The sequence below is a fragment of the Chiloscyllium plagiosum genome, unplaced genomic scaffold, assembly GCF_037043375.1.
Source record: "Chiloscyllium plagiosum isolate Xiang-an unplaced genomic scaffold, Cpla_swu_hap1 HiC_scaffold_34, whole genome shotgun sequence".
NCBI classification, from domain to species: domain Eukaryota; kingdom Metazoa; phylum Chordata; class Chondrichthyes; order Orectolobiformes; family Hemiscylliidae; genus Chiloscyllium; species Chiloscyllium plagiosum.
The window spans coordinates 33,031,408-33,045,889 of NW_028270172.1; the positions used below are offsets into that span (position 1 = coordinate 33,031,408).

The 14,482-nt window shown below is 38.5% G+C and overlaps 1 protein-coding gene across 1 annotated transcript in view; it reads left to right on the forward strand.

Moving 5' to 3' along the window:
- Nucleotides 1-14,482, forward strand: part of stt3b (STT3 oligosaccharyltransferase complex catalytic subunit B) — a 116,785-nt gene that overhangs the window by 33,901 nt on the left and 68,402 nt on the right. Inside the window, exon 2 of the mRNA XM_087978587.1 lies at nt 7,515-7,623. Coding sequence (XP_087834713.1) covers nt 7,515-7,623 — 109 coding nt within the window. The remainder of the gene's footprint in view (nt 1-7,514; nt 7,624-14,482) is intronic.

Consider the following 14,482-nt stretch of genomic DNA (forward strand, 5'->3'; position numbering starts at 1 on the left):
TATGAGGCTGATTAATAAAGTTTTCTTTCATCCTTTATCTAATGTTTGCTTCATAATATCTGTAGTGCAAAATTATTAATAGAACCAAAGAATCTCATGCAGAAAGGAACTAGCTGGCCCATTGTCCCTTTGGCTCTTTTGAGAGAATTCATTTATTCATGCACTCTGTTTTGTTCTTCAAAGCCTTGCAAATTACATAGTTCTGTACAAAATGCATGTTCAGCTGTGTTTTGAAATTTTGTACAGAACTTGATTGCGGCACTCTTATCAGGTAACGAATTCTAGATCATTGCGAAAGTTTACAAGATACCTTTTTATGTGAGTCAAGAAGATACCAAGCCACAGTTGGAAGAAATACCAAGAAAAATTAATTGAAAACAAAAATAATTTTAAAGAATTTTGGAAAAGGAAGGAAATGAGAGATGAAGCAGTTTGCAATACCCGATACCAGAACTTTGGTGTCGGGATTCAAGGTCTCTCCATGGTAGTACAAAGGACTGTTTGCTGTAGTGGAGAGATGGCCAAATGGAAGGTTATAGGAGACGGGGAAAAGTTGCAGGGGCATACAATACTGTGGGCAGAATGTGAAGATGAGGTTGTGGATTTTAATTGGTGTACAGTAATGGGAGAGAGGTGGTAAGTCAGTGTAAGTCTGTGATTAGCTTTGCTGTCGAACAAGATATGAAAGGGTGAAGTCCGTTATGGAGGTTGGGAAATGGGAAAGAGATAACAAGTGGAGATAATTATCTTTAGCATTAGCATCATGTGGATTTTGCCATTCAGCCAAGTTTTATGCTTGACTTTATTCAGCTTAAGTAGGAAATGAACACTGGCTGGTATGTAGTATTTGAACTTTTTTCACCATAATCTTTCATTGAAAGAAGTTTAAAATGTAACGTCAGTAAGGCTAACTGGTTATAGATGTTGGAGTTGAGGTAAAGAGAAAAATTGAGCTAAGTATTGGCAGCATGCAAATTGAACTTTCCCCTGTGTTTTCATGTGTCATTTTGGGTGCAGTCCAGAGAAGGGAGGGAGGATTTCAGGTGTGACAGCTGGGGCATGAAGAGTCATTGCTAGATAGCTGTTTTGGAAGCAGAATCCTATGGAGTTACAACATGGATTATCGGTTTTTGACTAATGGAGATGGAGAAGGCAACAAGACTTGCACTGAAATAAGTTATTTATGATTTTGATCGGGTTCTCGTGCAGGATCGAAGGAGTTTTTGGACAGCGAAACATGGTTAGGAGGTGATGATGCATTGAGAGATAGTGGGAGAGAAAAGGGAGATTAGGCCATGTTGAAGACAACAAAAGAGTGAAGGGCACATTTTTCTGAAGCAGAAGAATGACTAAGGAAAACAGCGATTAACCATGGTAAACACCAAGTAGAAAAATGTATTGTCTAGTACCCTTCATGACTACTCGGTGTTCCAAGATGTTCTATAGCAAATGTATTTTTGCAGTTGTAACATAGGAAATGTGGGACTGAACTCTCTGTAATCAAACTTCTGAAAATAATAATGTGACAATTCGTTGATTCTAATGTTGACTTGTTGATATATAATTGGGCAGGAAACCGTGGACGCCTCCACTGCAACTCTTCAAATTAATGTAATGGAATATTTTATGTTCGCCAGAGCGACCCTCGGTAGTTAGCACTGCTACGTCACAGTCCAGGAACCGGGGTTCGTTTCTAGCTTGGGATGACTATCTGTGTAGAGTTTGAATGGGTTTTCTCCAGGTGCTCTGGTTTTCTCCTGTAATCCAAAGATTTGCAAGTTAGGTGAATTGCCATGTTACATTTCCCTGTTATGTCCAGCATTGTGCAGGCTAGGTGAGATAGACACATGGTAAATGTGTGGTTACACGAATAGAGTGGGGTGCTCTTTGGAGAGATGGTGCAGACTTGATGGTCTGATAGCGTGTCTCTGCACAAATTAGTTAGAGTTGAGAAGCCACAAGGTAATTGTTACAAAACAATAAATGGGAAGTCAGTGAATTAGAATGTACTTTGTACTAGTGGAGAGTGGGGTGGGATGATGAAGAGCAATAGGAAGTGAGTGGTATTTGAGACAGATTGTATGGTCTTTATTTTATGAAATTCTTTGCATTTGGTATTAGAGCTGAGTCGAACTGTTTATCCTTGGCAATATGTCTTTCAGCAAATGCACAAGTTTTCTTTTAGGTCATTTCAGTCAGCATTTCAAACTTTGCCATGCATTTATTTAGTATTTTTGCCGAAATGTTCAGTTGTTTTGTTGGTTTTCTTTGAAATCAATTCTGCCACTGTAACCATGCCAATTTTGTTACTTCTGCATTCTTCATATTGATCAGGCTGGTCTCTGAATGGAGTTCTCTTGACCGATGGCATTAACTTGTAAAATCTATATTGATTTATTAATCCCAGATTGACACAAGTATTTTACAAATGAATGAGTTTTTAAAAACTTAGCACAAAAGTAGAAAATTACTAGTCTTAGTATGAAGCCCAAATTGGCAATCATAGAAATAATGTTTACTGGAAATATGCAACATAAAATTTAGTTCTAAAATATAATAAACTTTCAGGAGTATGTTCTTGCACTACTTGTAATCTTAGAATTAGAGATTTAGTTTTCTCACAGCAGCAAGATATTCCAATACCATTTGACATCTCACCCTTTTTTTTGTTTCTAGTGGTGGCATATGAAATGTCTAGTTGGGAACTGCTTTTCTCCTTAGTTGAAAAGGCAGGTTTGCATCTGATAGCTGAATGCAATCAAGGAATAAATGGTCAGATTTCATGGACATCGTCTGTTTTAACTTATTTTTTCTTTCATGGGATATGGGCTTTGCTGGCAAGGTCAGCATTTGTTGCCCATCATTAATTGCCCTTGACGTGAATAATGTGCTGGGCAGTTGATAGTCAAACATAAATTGCAGTGGGTCTGGTCCAAACTGGTTAAGGATGTTAAATTTCTTTCCAGGGTCAGTCAGATATCTGAAATGATTTGTACCTTTGCTTCTCCAATTTGGGCAGTCTTGGGAAAGAGATTCCCACAAGTTTGTGCAGATGAGGCATTCTTTCAGGGAGACGTTGAGGACATCTTGAAGCATTTCCTCAGCTCTCATGATAACTGCTTGCCTTGACAAAGCTCATAGTAGAAAGCATACTTTGGGAGTCTTTTCAAATCATTGACCATAATCAGTGCCTGGATGCTGGGGATGTTGGCCTGGAAGGGGATACGGGTGTTGAACTTTCTATCCTGCCGTTGAACTTTCTATCCTGCCATTGGATTTTCACAATTTTGTGGAGGCATCATTGGTAATATTCCTTTAGGGCTTGAGGTGTTTGCTATAAATTAGATGTTTTCATAGGCTGCAGGGCATTTAACACTGCAGATAGAATTTGGTGCTCGCTTTCAAGTCTTTGTCATCAAATACTCTTTTTATTATACAGCTATAGTCTGTGCTAGCACTTGGGAGGCAATGTTGTGTTTTCCCATCAATGGGAGCAACCTTCCAGTTAGGACAGACACTTAAAAGAATTGATTTCATGTGTGTGGTGGGAGAGTCAGGATTTTATGAGGGTAGTGTCCTTCGAGTAGCCATCTGCGACTGCTTCATCAATGATTTCCCCGGTCATAAGATCAGAATGTTGATGTTCACTGATTACACATTAAGCATTTGCAACGGCTCTGACACTCAAGCATTCTATGTTCAAATACAGCAAAACCTGGGCAATAAGCAGTCTTCCTTCCAGACAATGCCAAGTAATGACCATCTCCAACAAGAAATAATCTAATCATTGCCCCTTTAACATTCATTAGGATTATGCCCAGCTATCAAAATCCTGGGGTGACCATTGACCAGAAAATGTACTAAAGTAGCCACATAAATACTGCAGTTGCAAGGAAGAGCCAGAAGCTAGGAGTTCTGCAGCAAGTAGCTCGTCATCTGATTCCCCAAAGTCTGTCCACCATCTGCAAAGTATCGTTCAGGAGTGTTACAGAATACTCCTTTGCTTGGATGAGTGCAGCTCCACCAACCAGGACAAAGTAATGCAGTATATTGGCACCACATCCACAAAAAACATTCACTCCTTGCACCACTAACATTTAGTAGCAGAGTGTGTACCATCTACAAGATGCATTGTAGAAATTCAACAAGGTTCCTGATATATCTTTCAAACCCATGACCACAACTGTCTAGAAGGGAAAGGATAGCAAATGCATGGGAACGTCACCATCTGCAAGTTCCCTCCAAGTCACTCACCATCCTGACTTACAAGTATATTGCCATTCCTTCAGTGTTGATGGGTAAAATACTGGATCACCCTCCGTCCCTAATAATATCATGGGTGTACCTACACCAAATGGATTGCAGCAGTTCAAGAAGGTGGCTCACCACCTCGAGAACAGCTAGCAATTAATGCTGGCCCAGCCAGCGATGCTCATAACCTATAAGTTAATTTTAAAAGCAGGAGGTTGGTATAGGACTTTGTTTTCCAAATGAATAGCCTATAGTTCATATTTTTATGCTTCCCTGAATGAATCAACGATGGTTTAAATCTAGGCTTCTCAACATGCATATATTTTATATATATCTGCAGCTCTGTGTCAGGACTGGAGATGATATAGGTTCAGTCGATTATTACTCCTCCTTTGGGAAAGCTTCACTCCAGTCCGCAGGGGAGCTTCATGTGTGTGAGGTGAAATGTTGCATCAAAGAAAGATGGAGAAGTGTTGTTTCAGGTACATAATTTATATTCATAATAGGTCTGTAGTGGATCTTTTGATGAGAGCAGTGGCTTGCATTATTGTAACGAAGCAGGTAGAGGATGTTGGTAAATTTCTGCAATCAACCAAATTTGGGAGGAAAGAGTCTGGTTGAAAGAGTCCGAGGTCTTTGTGAGGTCGAAGAAAGCCATGTAATAGAGGTTGCTGCTCTCTGTAGTTTTTTTGGGGGGGAATTTTTTTTGAGGATCATGTCCATTGTTCCCCTTGGTAGATGGAGTCACATTAAAGAGCTCCTCCTGGAGTCGCAACAGTTGGAAGGAGGCAGTAGAAAATTGTTCCAGTGATGTCCCTGATTACAAATAGCAGTGAGTCCTGCTGTGGTTTTTGCAATTGATCTTATCCGTTTTCTTGAAGATGGTCACAATTACAGCAAATTCCATTGTAGCGAAGTATTCTAAGCTGAGAAGTTTTGAATTCAATGTTGTATCTGATTAAGTATTCACTTTTAGAATTCTCATTCAAGTGACTTGATTCAGTCATTTATAGAATGTATTTTCTTTTTGTCACTCAGTTAATGCATCCTGGAATGATTGTACACTTTAAACATACATATTCTTGAAGAAGTGCATGCATGAAACTGCATTTGATTACTTTCAAAAGTCCATGCATGAATGTTCCCCTCACCATCCCATTTGGCGACAAGTAAGGACTATCAAAATTGGAGTAAATTATCTTTCCAATTGTTTAGGCTTCATCCAATTTGAGGGTCCCTATTTTGCCACTTAATCCCGAGAGAATTTTCGAATGTGCAAGGTCCATTGGTAACATAGCAACTGTGCCTGCTAAGAGAAAAACAAGTTAGTATGAAAATGCAAAAGTTTAATTACAACTACTTATTCGAGCAAAAGTCTGTTTACATGAATTTCAATAACACCTGGTCAATGTCAACTGCACCTGTTTTACTGAATTTAGGTATTTGCATTTTCATTGCTAATTTGTGCTGTTTTGACACAGTTTGTGGCATACATAGAGATGGAACATCTTAATGTTTGATCTCTGAAGTTTCATGTTTAGGCTCCCCGACTCCACAGGTAATTTTGTTCTAGCTTTGTCCAGTTTTCTGATCATTCTGCCAAATAATACATTAATCAAAGATGGGGAATTAGTACTATAGTTGGTAGGAGTGAGCTGTCGGTCTGCAACTTTTTCTTGCATGACAGTATTTAATGTAGAATAACTGTTCATTCCAGATTTCAGAGACATGAAGTTGGGATTTGATCTGCTGGTGAGCGAGATGGAGAAAATAAGTTTGTAATGGTGACAGTGTCACTTCGAACAGAGGACATTACAGTGCGGTACAGGCCCTTTGGCTCTTGATGTTGTGCCGACTTGTGGAACCAATCTGAAGCCCTTCTAACCTACACTATACCATTCTCGTCCAAATGCCTATCCAATGACCACTTAAATGCCCTAAAGTTGGTAAATCTACTACTGTTGGGGACAGTGTATTCCACGCCTCTACTATGAGTAAAGTAACTACTTCTGGCATCTGTCCTATATCTATCACCCCTCAATTTAAAGCTATATCCTCTTGTGCTAGCTATTGTCATCCAAGGAAAAAAGCTCTCACTATCCACCCTATTGAACCCTTTGATTATCTTTGTGTCTCAATTAAGTCACCTCTCAACCTTCTCTCTAACGAAAACAACCTCCGATCCCTCAGCCTTTCCTCGTAAGACCTTCCCTTCATACCAGACAACATCCTAGTAAATCTCCTCTGCACCCTTTCCAAAGCTTCCACATCCTTCCTATAATGCAGTGACCAGAACTGTACACAATACTTCAGGTGCAACCGCACCGGAGTTTTGTACAGCTGCAGCTTATCTCGTGGTTCCGAAACTCAATACCTCTATCAATAAAGCTAACACACCGTATGCCGCCTTAACACCCTATTAACCTGGTTGGTAACTTTCAAGGATCTATGTACCTGGATACTGAGATCTCTCTGCTCATCTACACTACCAAGAATCTTACCATTAGCCCAGTATTCTGCATTCCTGTCACTCCTTCCAAAGTGAATCACCTCACTTTTCCACATTAAACTCCATTTGCCACCTGTCAGCCCAGCTTTGCAGCTTATCTATGTCCCTCTAACCTACAACATTCTTTGACACTATCCACAACTCTACCGACTTTAGTGTCATCCGCAAATTTACTAATCCATCCTTCTATGCCCTCGCCCAGGTCATTTATAAAAATGACAAACAGTGGACCCAAAAAAAGATCCTGCGGTACATCATGAGTAACTGAGCTCCAGGATGAATATTTCCCATCAGCCACCACCGTCTGTCTTCTTTCAGCTAGCCAATTTGTTTTTGAAAGTGTCACTGATAGAGCACAGGAAGGGGACAGCAAATTTACACATAGTGATGAGATAATATCCAGAGAGTCTGTCTTGGTGATACTTTTGACACCTATAGTGGAAGGGTTTTTAGCAGCAGAAAAACCATGTATTATTTAATTTATTATTGTCAAATACTAAGATTTCAAGGTTAAATCTCACTTCAGGCATTCTCTGTGATTTGATATAGATACAGAGAAGTTTATGTGCTGTAGTCTCATTGGTGAAGATTCTGTATGATTGCCAGTGATCTAGATGTTTGCAGAATTTGCAGTTGCATCTGCTTGCATTCTCCTACTTTATGCATTTCAAAGCTGTGATATAGGCTCACCATCATGGGGAATTGTTAAGTCATTAATTAATATAAATAATTGTTTGTTAACTGTGTTTTACAGGTTTAACTATCGCTCTACACATTATCTTGCATCCCATGGGTTCTATGATTTTCTAAACTGGTTTGATGAAAGAGCATGGTACCCTCTGGGAAGAATCGTTGGAGGAACGGTAAGAGTGCAGACATTTAAAAACTGTGATTTGTAGAAGGGATGTATTAACTGAAGATGTGCTTTGAGGTCATTTTCATCAACATATTCAAAATGAATTTCTAATGGAATTTAACAAGTTTGCAGTGAAGTGTATCTTGGCAGCAGTTTTTGTAGGCCAAGCACAGTGGGTATGAAGACCAGAGGCCAAAAGTTAATGATTTTGTGAGACACCAGCCAGTGTGGTACTGAGGCAGATGGGTAACGGCCAACATGAAGAGTACAGTGGCACCTCAAAGGCAGAGTGTTTTTTTTCAGATTGCTGAGTAGGAATGACTAGTGAAGATGTAAAAACTCAAAAACCTTATGGCGTTTGGTTTCAGAAACCGTAGTAATGGGGAAGTTGTTGATTTTTTTTCTTTTGTCTTTAGCAATAGCATTAACTTTTTCTAAGAATTGTTTTTAATATATCCATGAAAGTTATTTTCAAGTCAGAGTACTTTGGTTCATTTCATGTGGTAATGGGACTAACTCAATATTTTCCAAGTTCTAAACTATTAGAAACCAAAATTATGAGTAGAGAATACAGGTCAAGTAATTAATTTGATTTGCAAAAGTGTGAAAATGATATTGGAGTTTTTGTTCTAGGATTCAATGTTAAAATTTTTACCATTACAAAATATTGTTACTATTTGTTACCATTATTTATAAATTCTGAACAAAGTTGGATAAATAAAATAAGATTTTTTTCCAATGTAAGTTTTGCAATTTTGGCATCCTGATGATTAACAGAAAAAGTCTAGTGTGAATGAAGGTCCTAATGAAATGAAAACTGTACCTCTTATCTCTATGTAAAGGGTATAAGGAAAAGCATCAATTGACTAAGGAATCCATTGATTCCCCTTGTGCTATACTGTAGTGTGTTCTTATTGTTGTGTTTTCCCAGTAATATTAGACAATAGAAAAGATACTAAGTGAATGTTTCATTAACCTATTGTGGACATGACTGATTCTGGCTCCACTTCTTCATTCGGCTATTGCCAAAATAAAATTGTATATGTTGTTTGACTTAACACTAAATAAAACATGGGAAGGAAAGAAGACCCCCTGAAAATAAATGTGTTGTTGTTTAAATTCTGTCCTTTGCCATGAAAGTTAATCACTACCAAACATGACATTTCAGTGCACTAACAGTTATCAGTGGAAGAACATTACAGGTTTTCATTTTCACTTTTGAGGACTTTGATTCCATGTAATTTTTAAACAAAAATTTGTTCGAATTTATTGCAACAATCTATTTTGCCCTTTTTTATTAGGAAGGGAGCTTCAGCAGCACCGGCCAAATTTTGAAAACCTCCCTCCGCTCGGTGGTGCTATGTTCTACCTCTGGTGCTCGCAAATGTAATCAATTGATATGTGGAGAAAAAGAATGCTATCAGAATAAACCCATCAGATTCTTAGTTAGGGCAAGTGCATATGATGCATAGGTATCAAGGAGTGCAGTCTACTCAGAGAATCAGAATTGGGGGTCTCTGTTCGCACAGGTTTTGGTTGAAGATGAGAGCACAGCCAGTCCGTGCACGTGGCGTGACAGTAGTTGACACTTGGATGCAGTGCACAGAGAGAGACACCAGAAGAAGGGACCAGGGTGGGACAAGATAAGACACTACACCCTTACCTGGCAAACAGCACTGAGAATCAGAGGGAAGCAGTGAAGGCGACCAAGACTGTGATTAAAATCATCTTGTTGATTGTATGTCAAATCAGTTGACAAAATTCTCCAATGTATCCATGTTTTCTTCATACTTCTGATTTCTTTGTTCCTTCCCGTACATGTGATTTCTTCTACCTGCTTTCTCTGGTCTATAATTTTTTTCCGTGTTTTACTTCTGTTATGTTTTGATATTTCATGGGGCTTTAAGAATTTTAATGCAGCTTCTAGAGGATTTGGCACTGTGTTCACCACTTGTTCACAATATTTTTAGACAACTAGATCCAGAAGCAGATAGCATTTCAAAGGGGAATTAGGTAGGTCAAGATACTGTTGGTATTTATGGAATAAAACTCCATATTGCACACAGGATTTTGTAATCATATGCAACTAAATGGCCAAGTTTTAGTCTGTGGATTGATTAAAAATTTTAAAACTGATTTCTGACTCCAAACCTATTCCCTTGCTGATTATCATTTTACTTTTGTTTGTGAAGCATCATCAGCCAAATATTATGTCTGTACTGAGTGTTTGCAGTCATTGCACAATAGTATAGACTTTTGAAAAATGTTTGTTTTTGGAGTAAGTTGGTAAATATGCTGTTTGAGTGGAAACAACAGTAGTCAAAATGCGGCTTATTTCAATATTTCGGTGGCTTTGCAACTAAATTGTAACAACTGAATGATTAATCCAGATATTGTATATCTGTGGAATGATTTTGTAATTCCATGAGTGAATTTACAAATGGGAAAGTTTCAATCTGTTGCATCATTTTGAATTAGCATTGTGTCCAATATGATATTTATATGTGTGTTGCTTAAAAATGTTTATTTAGGCTACAAAGAATTTTCATTTTAGATGGATAATCATGAAAGATAACTCTGGTCTAATTGAAAGACACAGTCTCAACCAAGAAGGAAAAACAAACACTTGGAAAGTACCAGTCAAGTTATGAGGTGAAAACAACTTTAGTTGTATAATTAATATAGGAAAGAAAAGCTTAGGCTGTTATGTTGGGGGCATTGAATAACATAGATTCGCATTCTTGACTTCTCACTACTTAGAACCATGGCCATCCATAGCCACTCCACCAGTCTCTGCCTTGTTCTTCGATGTAGTTTTTTTTTCTCAAGGTTTTGCTCAAGTATCAAGATGAGGATTTACTGCATTAGGTGAAGAAAACAGAAAACATCAAACACCTAGTCAACACTGGAATGTAGGTTACATGTGCCATTTCAGAGTTTGAAAATCCAACAGGAGATGTATTCTACATAAACATTTGGCCATGAGTTTGCCACTATTGGCAATGTATGGAGGGACTACTTTTAATGATTTCCCATTCTAAACTGAGCGCTGAAGCATCACGATACTTATCATACCTGGAAATGGAGCTGCAGAGCTTTCGTATTTCTCAGCAGAGCTATGTCGCCTGTGGCTCAGTGGTACTACTTAATTCTAAGTCTGTTGATTCTGTTGAAGTCCCACTCCAGATTTGAGCATATAGTCTAAGCTGACAATCCACTGCAGTGCTGAACTGCCTGAGGTTCTGTCTTTCAGACAAGATGTTAAATCAATGCCCCATCTGTTCTCTTGGGCAAAAGTAAAAAGCTTGCTGCACAATGCAAAGAATAGCACATGAGTTCTTCTCTTTGTCGTGACTAAAATCTATATTACAACAAAGTCAATAAAAACTAGTTAATCGATCATTTATCTTGTTGCAATTTGTAAGGTTTGCTTTTTGCGAATTGGCTACCAGATTTCTGACAATGAGATACTTACATGGCTGTAAAACACTGAAGTATACTTTGGAGGTATAGCTTTTTTACCGTTTTCTTTGGCTAAATTTTAATGACTGATACTTGAAGCAGAGTCACTTTCAATGAGGTGAAAACAGAGTTGGCTTGGATAAATTCATATCAAAGTTTGACAGGCAAAGCTCTAATGGAAAAGTGGGCTGCCTTTAAAGAGGAGGTGGTTTAAGTAAATGGTCAGAGTATGTTCTCACAAGGTGGAGCTAGTTAGACTAGAATTGCCTGGTTGATGAAAGAGTGAGAAAGTAGGATGAGACAAATAAGGATTGCAAATGGCTGAATCAGGGTTGATAATACAAGTAAGAACAGGACTGAACAGTTTCTATTCAGTGGGAAAGTGAAAGTTAAACTTGAGGAAATAAGTACAAGTGTGGGGGGAATGGGCTGATTTAGGGTCCAAAAAGAATATCTATCTGTGGAGGCAAAGGACTTGACTGAGAAACTATATGAGTACATTGAATTTGATTTTTTACCAAGGAAGATGTTGCTGAAGCTAGTGAATGAAGTGATAGCCCATTCAACTAAAAATTGATGAAGGGAAGTTATTGAAAGGACTTACCTAGTTCTGCTTAGGTTTACATACCTAGCTTTGCTTGGGTTTACTTACTTAGGCACTGTGATGGTTTTGCATTCATTTGCAGTCTTGAGAGGAGTAAGAGGAAATTGCAGAGACTTTGGTCATAATCATTCATTCTTGGGTGTAGGAATGGCGACAAAGGCCTGGAGAATTGTAAATATTGCAACCTTGTTCAGGGAACAATGTAATGATAAACCTAGCAATTACAGGGCAGTGAGTTTAGCCTCTGTTACGAAAGCTTTTAGACATAATCTGGGACAAAACTCCAGTGTGTTGAACAAGGATGGATTTATGGAGGAAGGGCAGTGTAAATTCAAGAGCAAATCATATTTAATTAGATTTTTGATGGAATAACAAAAGGAATTACTTAGGTTAATATGGTTGAAGTGGTGGACTTCCAAAAAGGCTTGTGACAAGTTGCATAATAGGCTTACCAGCAAAATTTAAGTCCATGGAGTAGAAGGAACAGTAGCAGAATTGATCAAGTTGGCTGAACATAGCAAGCATAATATTCTAAAAAAAGGAGCAGGAGTAGGCCATTCAGCCCATTGGGCCTTCCTCGCTCAATAAAATTATGACTGATCTGATTGTGTCCTTAACACCATATTCCTGCTTATCCCAGGTATAGTGGGGCTTCATAGGGATTGATTCTTGGATGACTGCTTTTCACGATGCAGACTAATGACTATAGACTTTGCAGAGGGCACATTTTTAAAATTTTCAAATGAGACAACTTGAAATTATTAGCTGTTAGGAGAACAATGATAAACATTCAGAGGATATGGCGCATAGACTGGTGGAATGGGCAGAAAAGTAACAAACGAAGCTGACTTGGGAAGGGATATATTTTGATAGGAAGAATGAGCTAAGATGTTATGATCCAAAATGTGTAAAGAATATGGGATCATACATCCAACGTGCATGTCTGAGCAAATTATTGAAAGTGGCAGGGCAGATTGAGGAAATAGTAATAAGGCATAGTAAAATGGATCCTGAGCTTTATAAATAGAGGCACTAGGTCTCAGCTGAAGTATCCTTTAAGAAGAAAGTGAAGGTGTTAGAGAGTGTATAGAAAAGGTTTTTGCAACAAGGCTTCCAGGGGCTAGAAATTTCAGCATCTATTGACAGCAGAGTTGCAAACTATGGAATATTGATAAAAGATGAATGGCAAAAGAATCATAGAATCCCTACGGTGTGGGAGCAGGCCATTCAGCCCATCGAGTACACATTGACCCTCTGAAAAGCATCCCACCTAGGCCCACGCCATTATCCTATCCCTGTAACCCTGCATTTCCCATGAGTAACGCACCCAGTCTGCACATCCCTGGAGACTATGGGCAATTTAGCCTATATGCCCTATGGGCAATCAGTAGAAACATGGAGGAAAATGTTCTATTGTGAAACACACTGTTTCCAATGCATGGAGAGGTTGGCAGATGTCGATTTCAGTTGTTTTTCAAAGTAGAATTTGAAGATAAAGGAAATAGCTGGACTGTGGGTGAGTAGGAACAGCAGTGTTGCTTTTGTGTGAACTTTAATTTGTCATGTCAACCCAGACCACTTGCCTCTTGAAGACTCTTGTTATTTTCCTCACAGTACGCAGGTTTAAGTTGAGAAAGTTGTGAAATACACGTTTCATCTGTCTACTTAGACAAAGGAGAATGTAGTTTTCTTGTTTCCTGACTTTTCTGATCTTGAAAAATAATCATTCTTCTTGCTTTGTCTGAAATAACTGCCAGGTTTTCATATGCAACCAGTTTCTATTTCCAATGAATAATCAATACATAATTTCAAAGCACTTCATGCGTACTTGTTATTGGACTAGTAATGTAGTGGATCCGACTTAGATTGAAAGATGACTGACTGATTGCTGGGTTTTGTAGGAGGGACAGTGAAGCAGTCTTATTTTGTCTAAGCCTTTTACAGAATGACATACTGTTCTTAACCAGTTTGGCTATGTGATTCTAGTCCCATGCTCCTATATCTGACTCTTAACTGCTGCCTGAGTTATGTATGGAGTTTTTCTTCGAAGAAATGACAATCGAGTTAATGAGATATTATTTCCCATGCAGAAAGCCAAGTTGACGTTCCCTAATCAGTCCTCACCTTTCCAAATGCATGTAACTCCTGTCTCTCAGAATTCTCTCCAACAACTTACCTACCACTGACGTCAGGCTTACCAGTTCATATTCCCAGACTTGTCCTTATCACCTTTCTTAAATAATGCCACTACATTAACCAAACTCTAGAGTTCAGCACCTCTCGTGATTATTGATGATAGCAAGGGACCCAGCACTCACTTCCGTAGCTTCTCAAAGTTCTGGGTTATGCCTGATCAGGTTCAGGGGATTTATCCACTTGTATGCATTTTAAGATATCCTGCACCACCTCTTCAGTAATATGGCCACTTTTCAATATATCACTAATTCTCTGGCTTCCATATCATTCTCCACCGTAAACACAGATGAAATATCTGTTTAGTATCTCACCTATCTCCTGTGTTCCACTAATAGGCGACTTTGTTGATTTTTAAGGAACCTTATTCTCTCCCTAGTTGTTTTATTTTCCTTTTAATATATTGAAAAAACTTTTTGAATTCTTCTTAACCCTATTTGCCAAAAATATCTCATGTCTCCTGTTTGCCGTACTGATTTCCCTCTTAAGTATAATTCTACTGCCCTTAAACTCCTTGGGATTCACTCAAACCCTGCTGTCTCTCCCTGCCATATGTTTCCTTTTTTTCTTCTTGACCAGAGCTTCAATTTCTCTTGTTGTCCAGCAT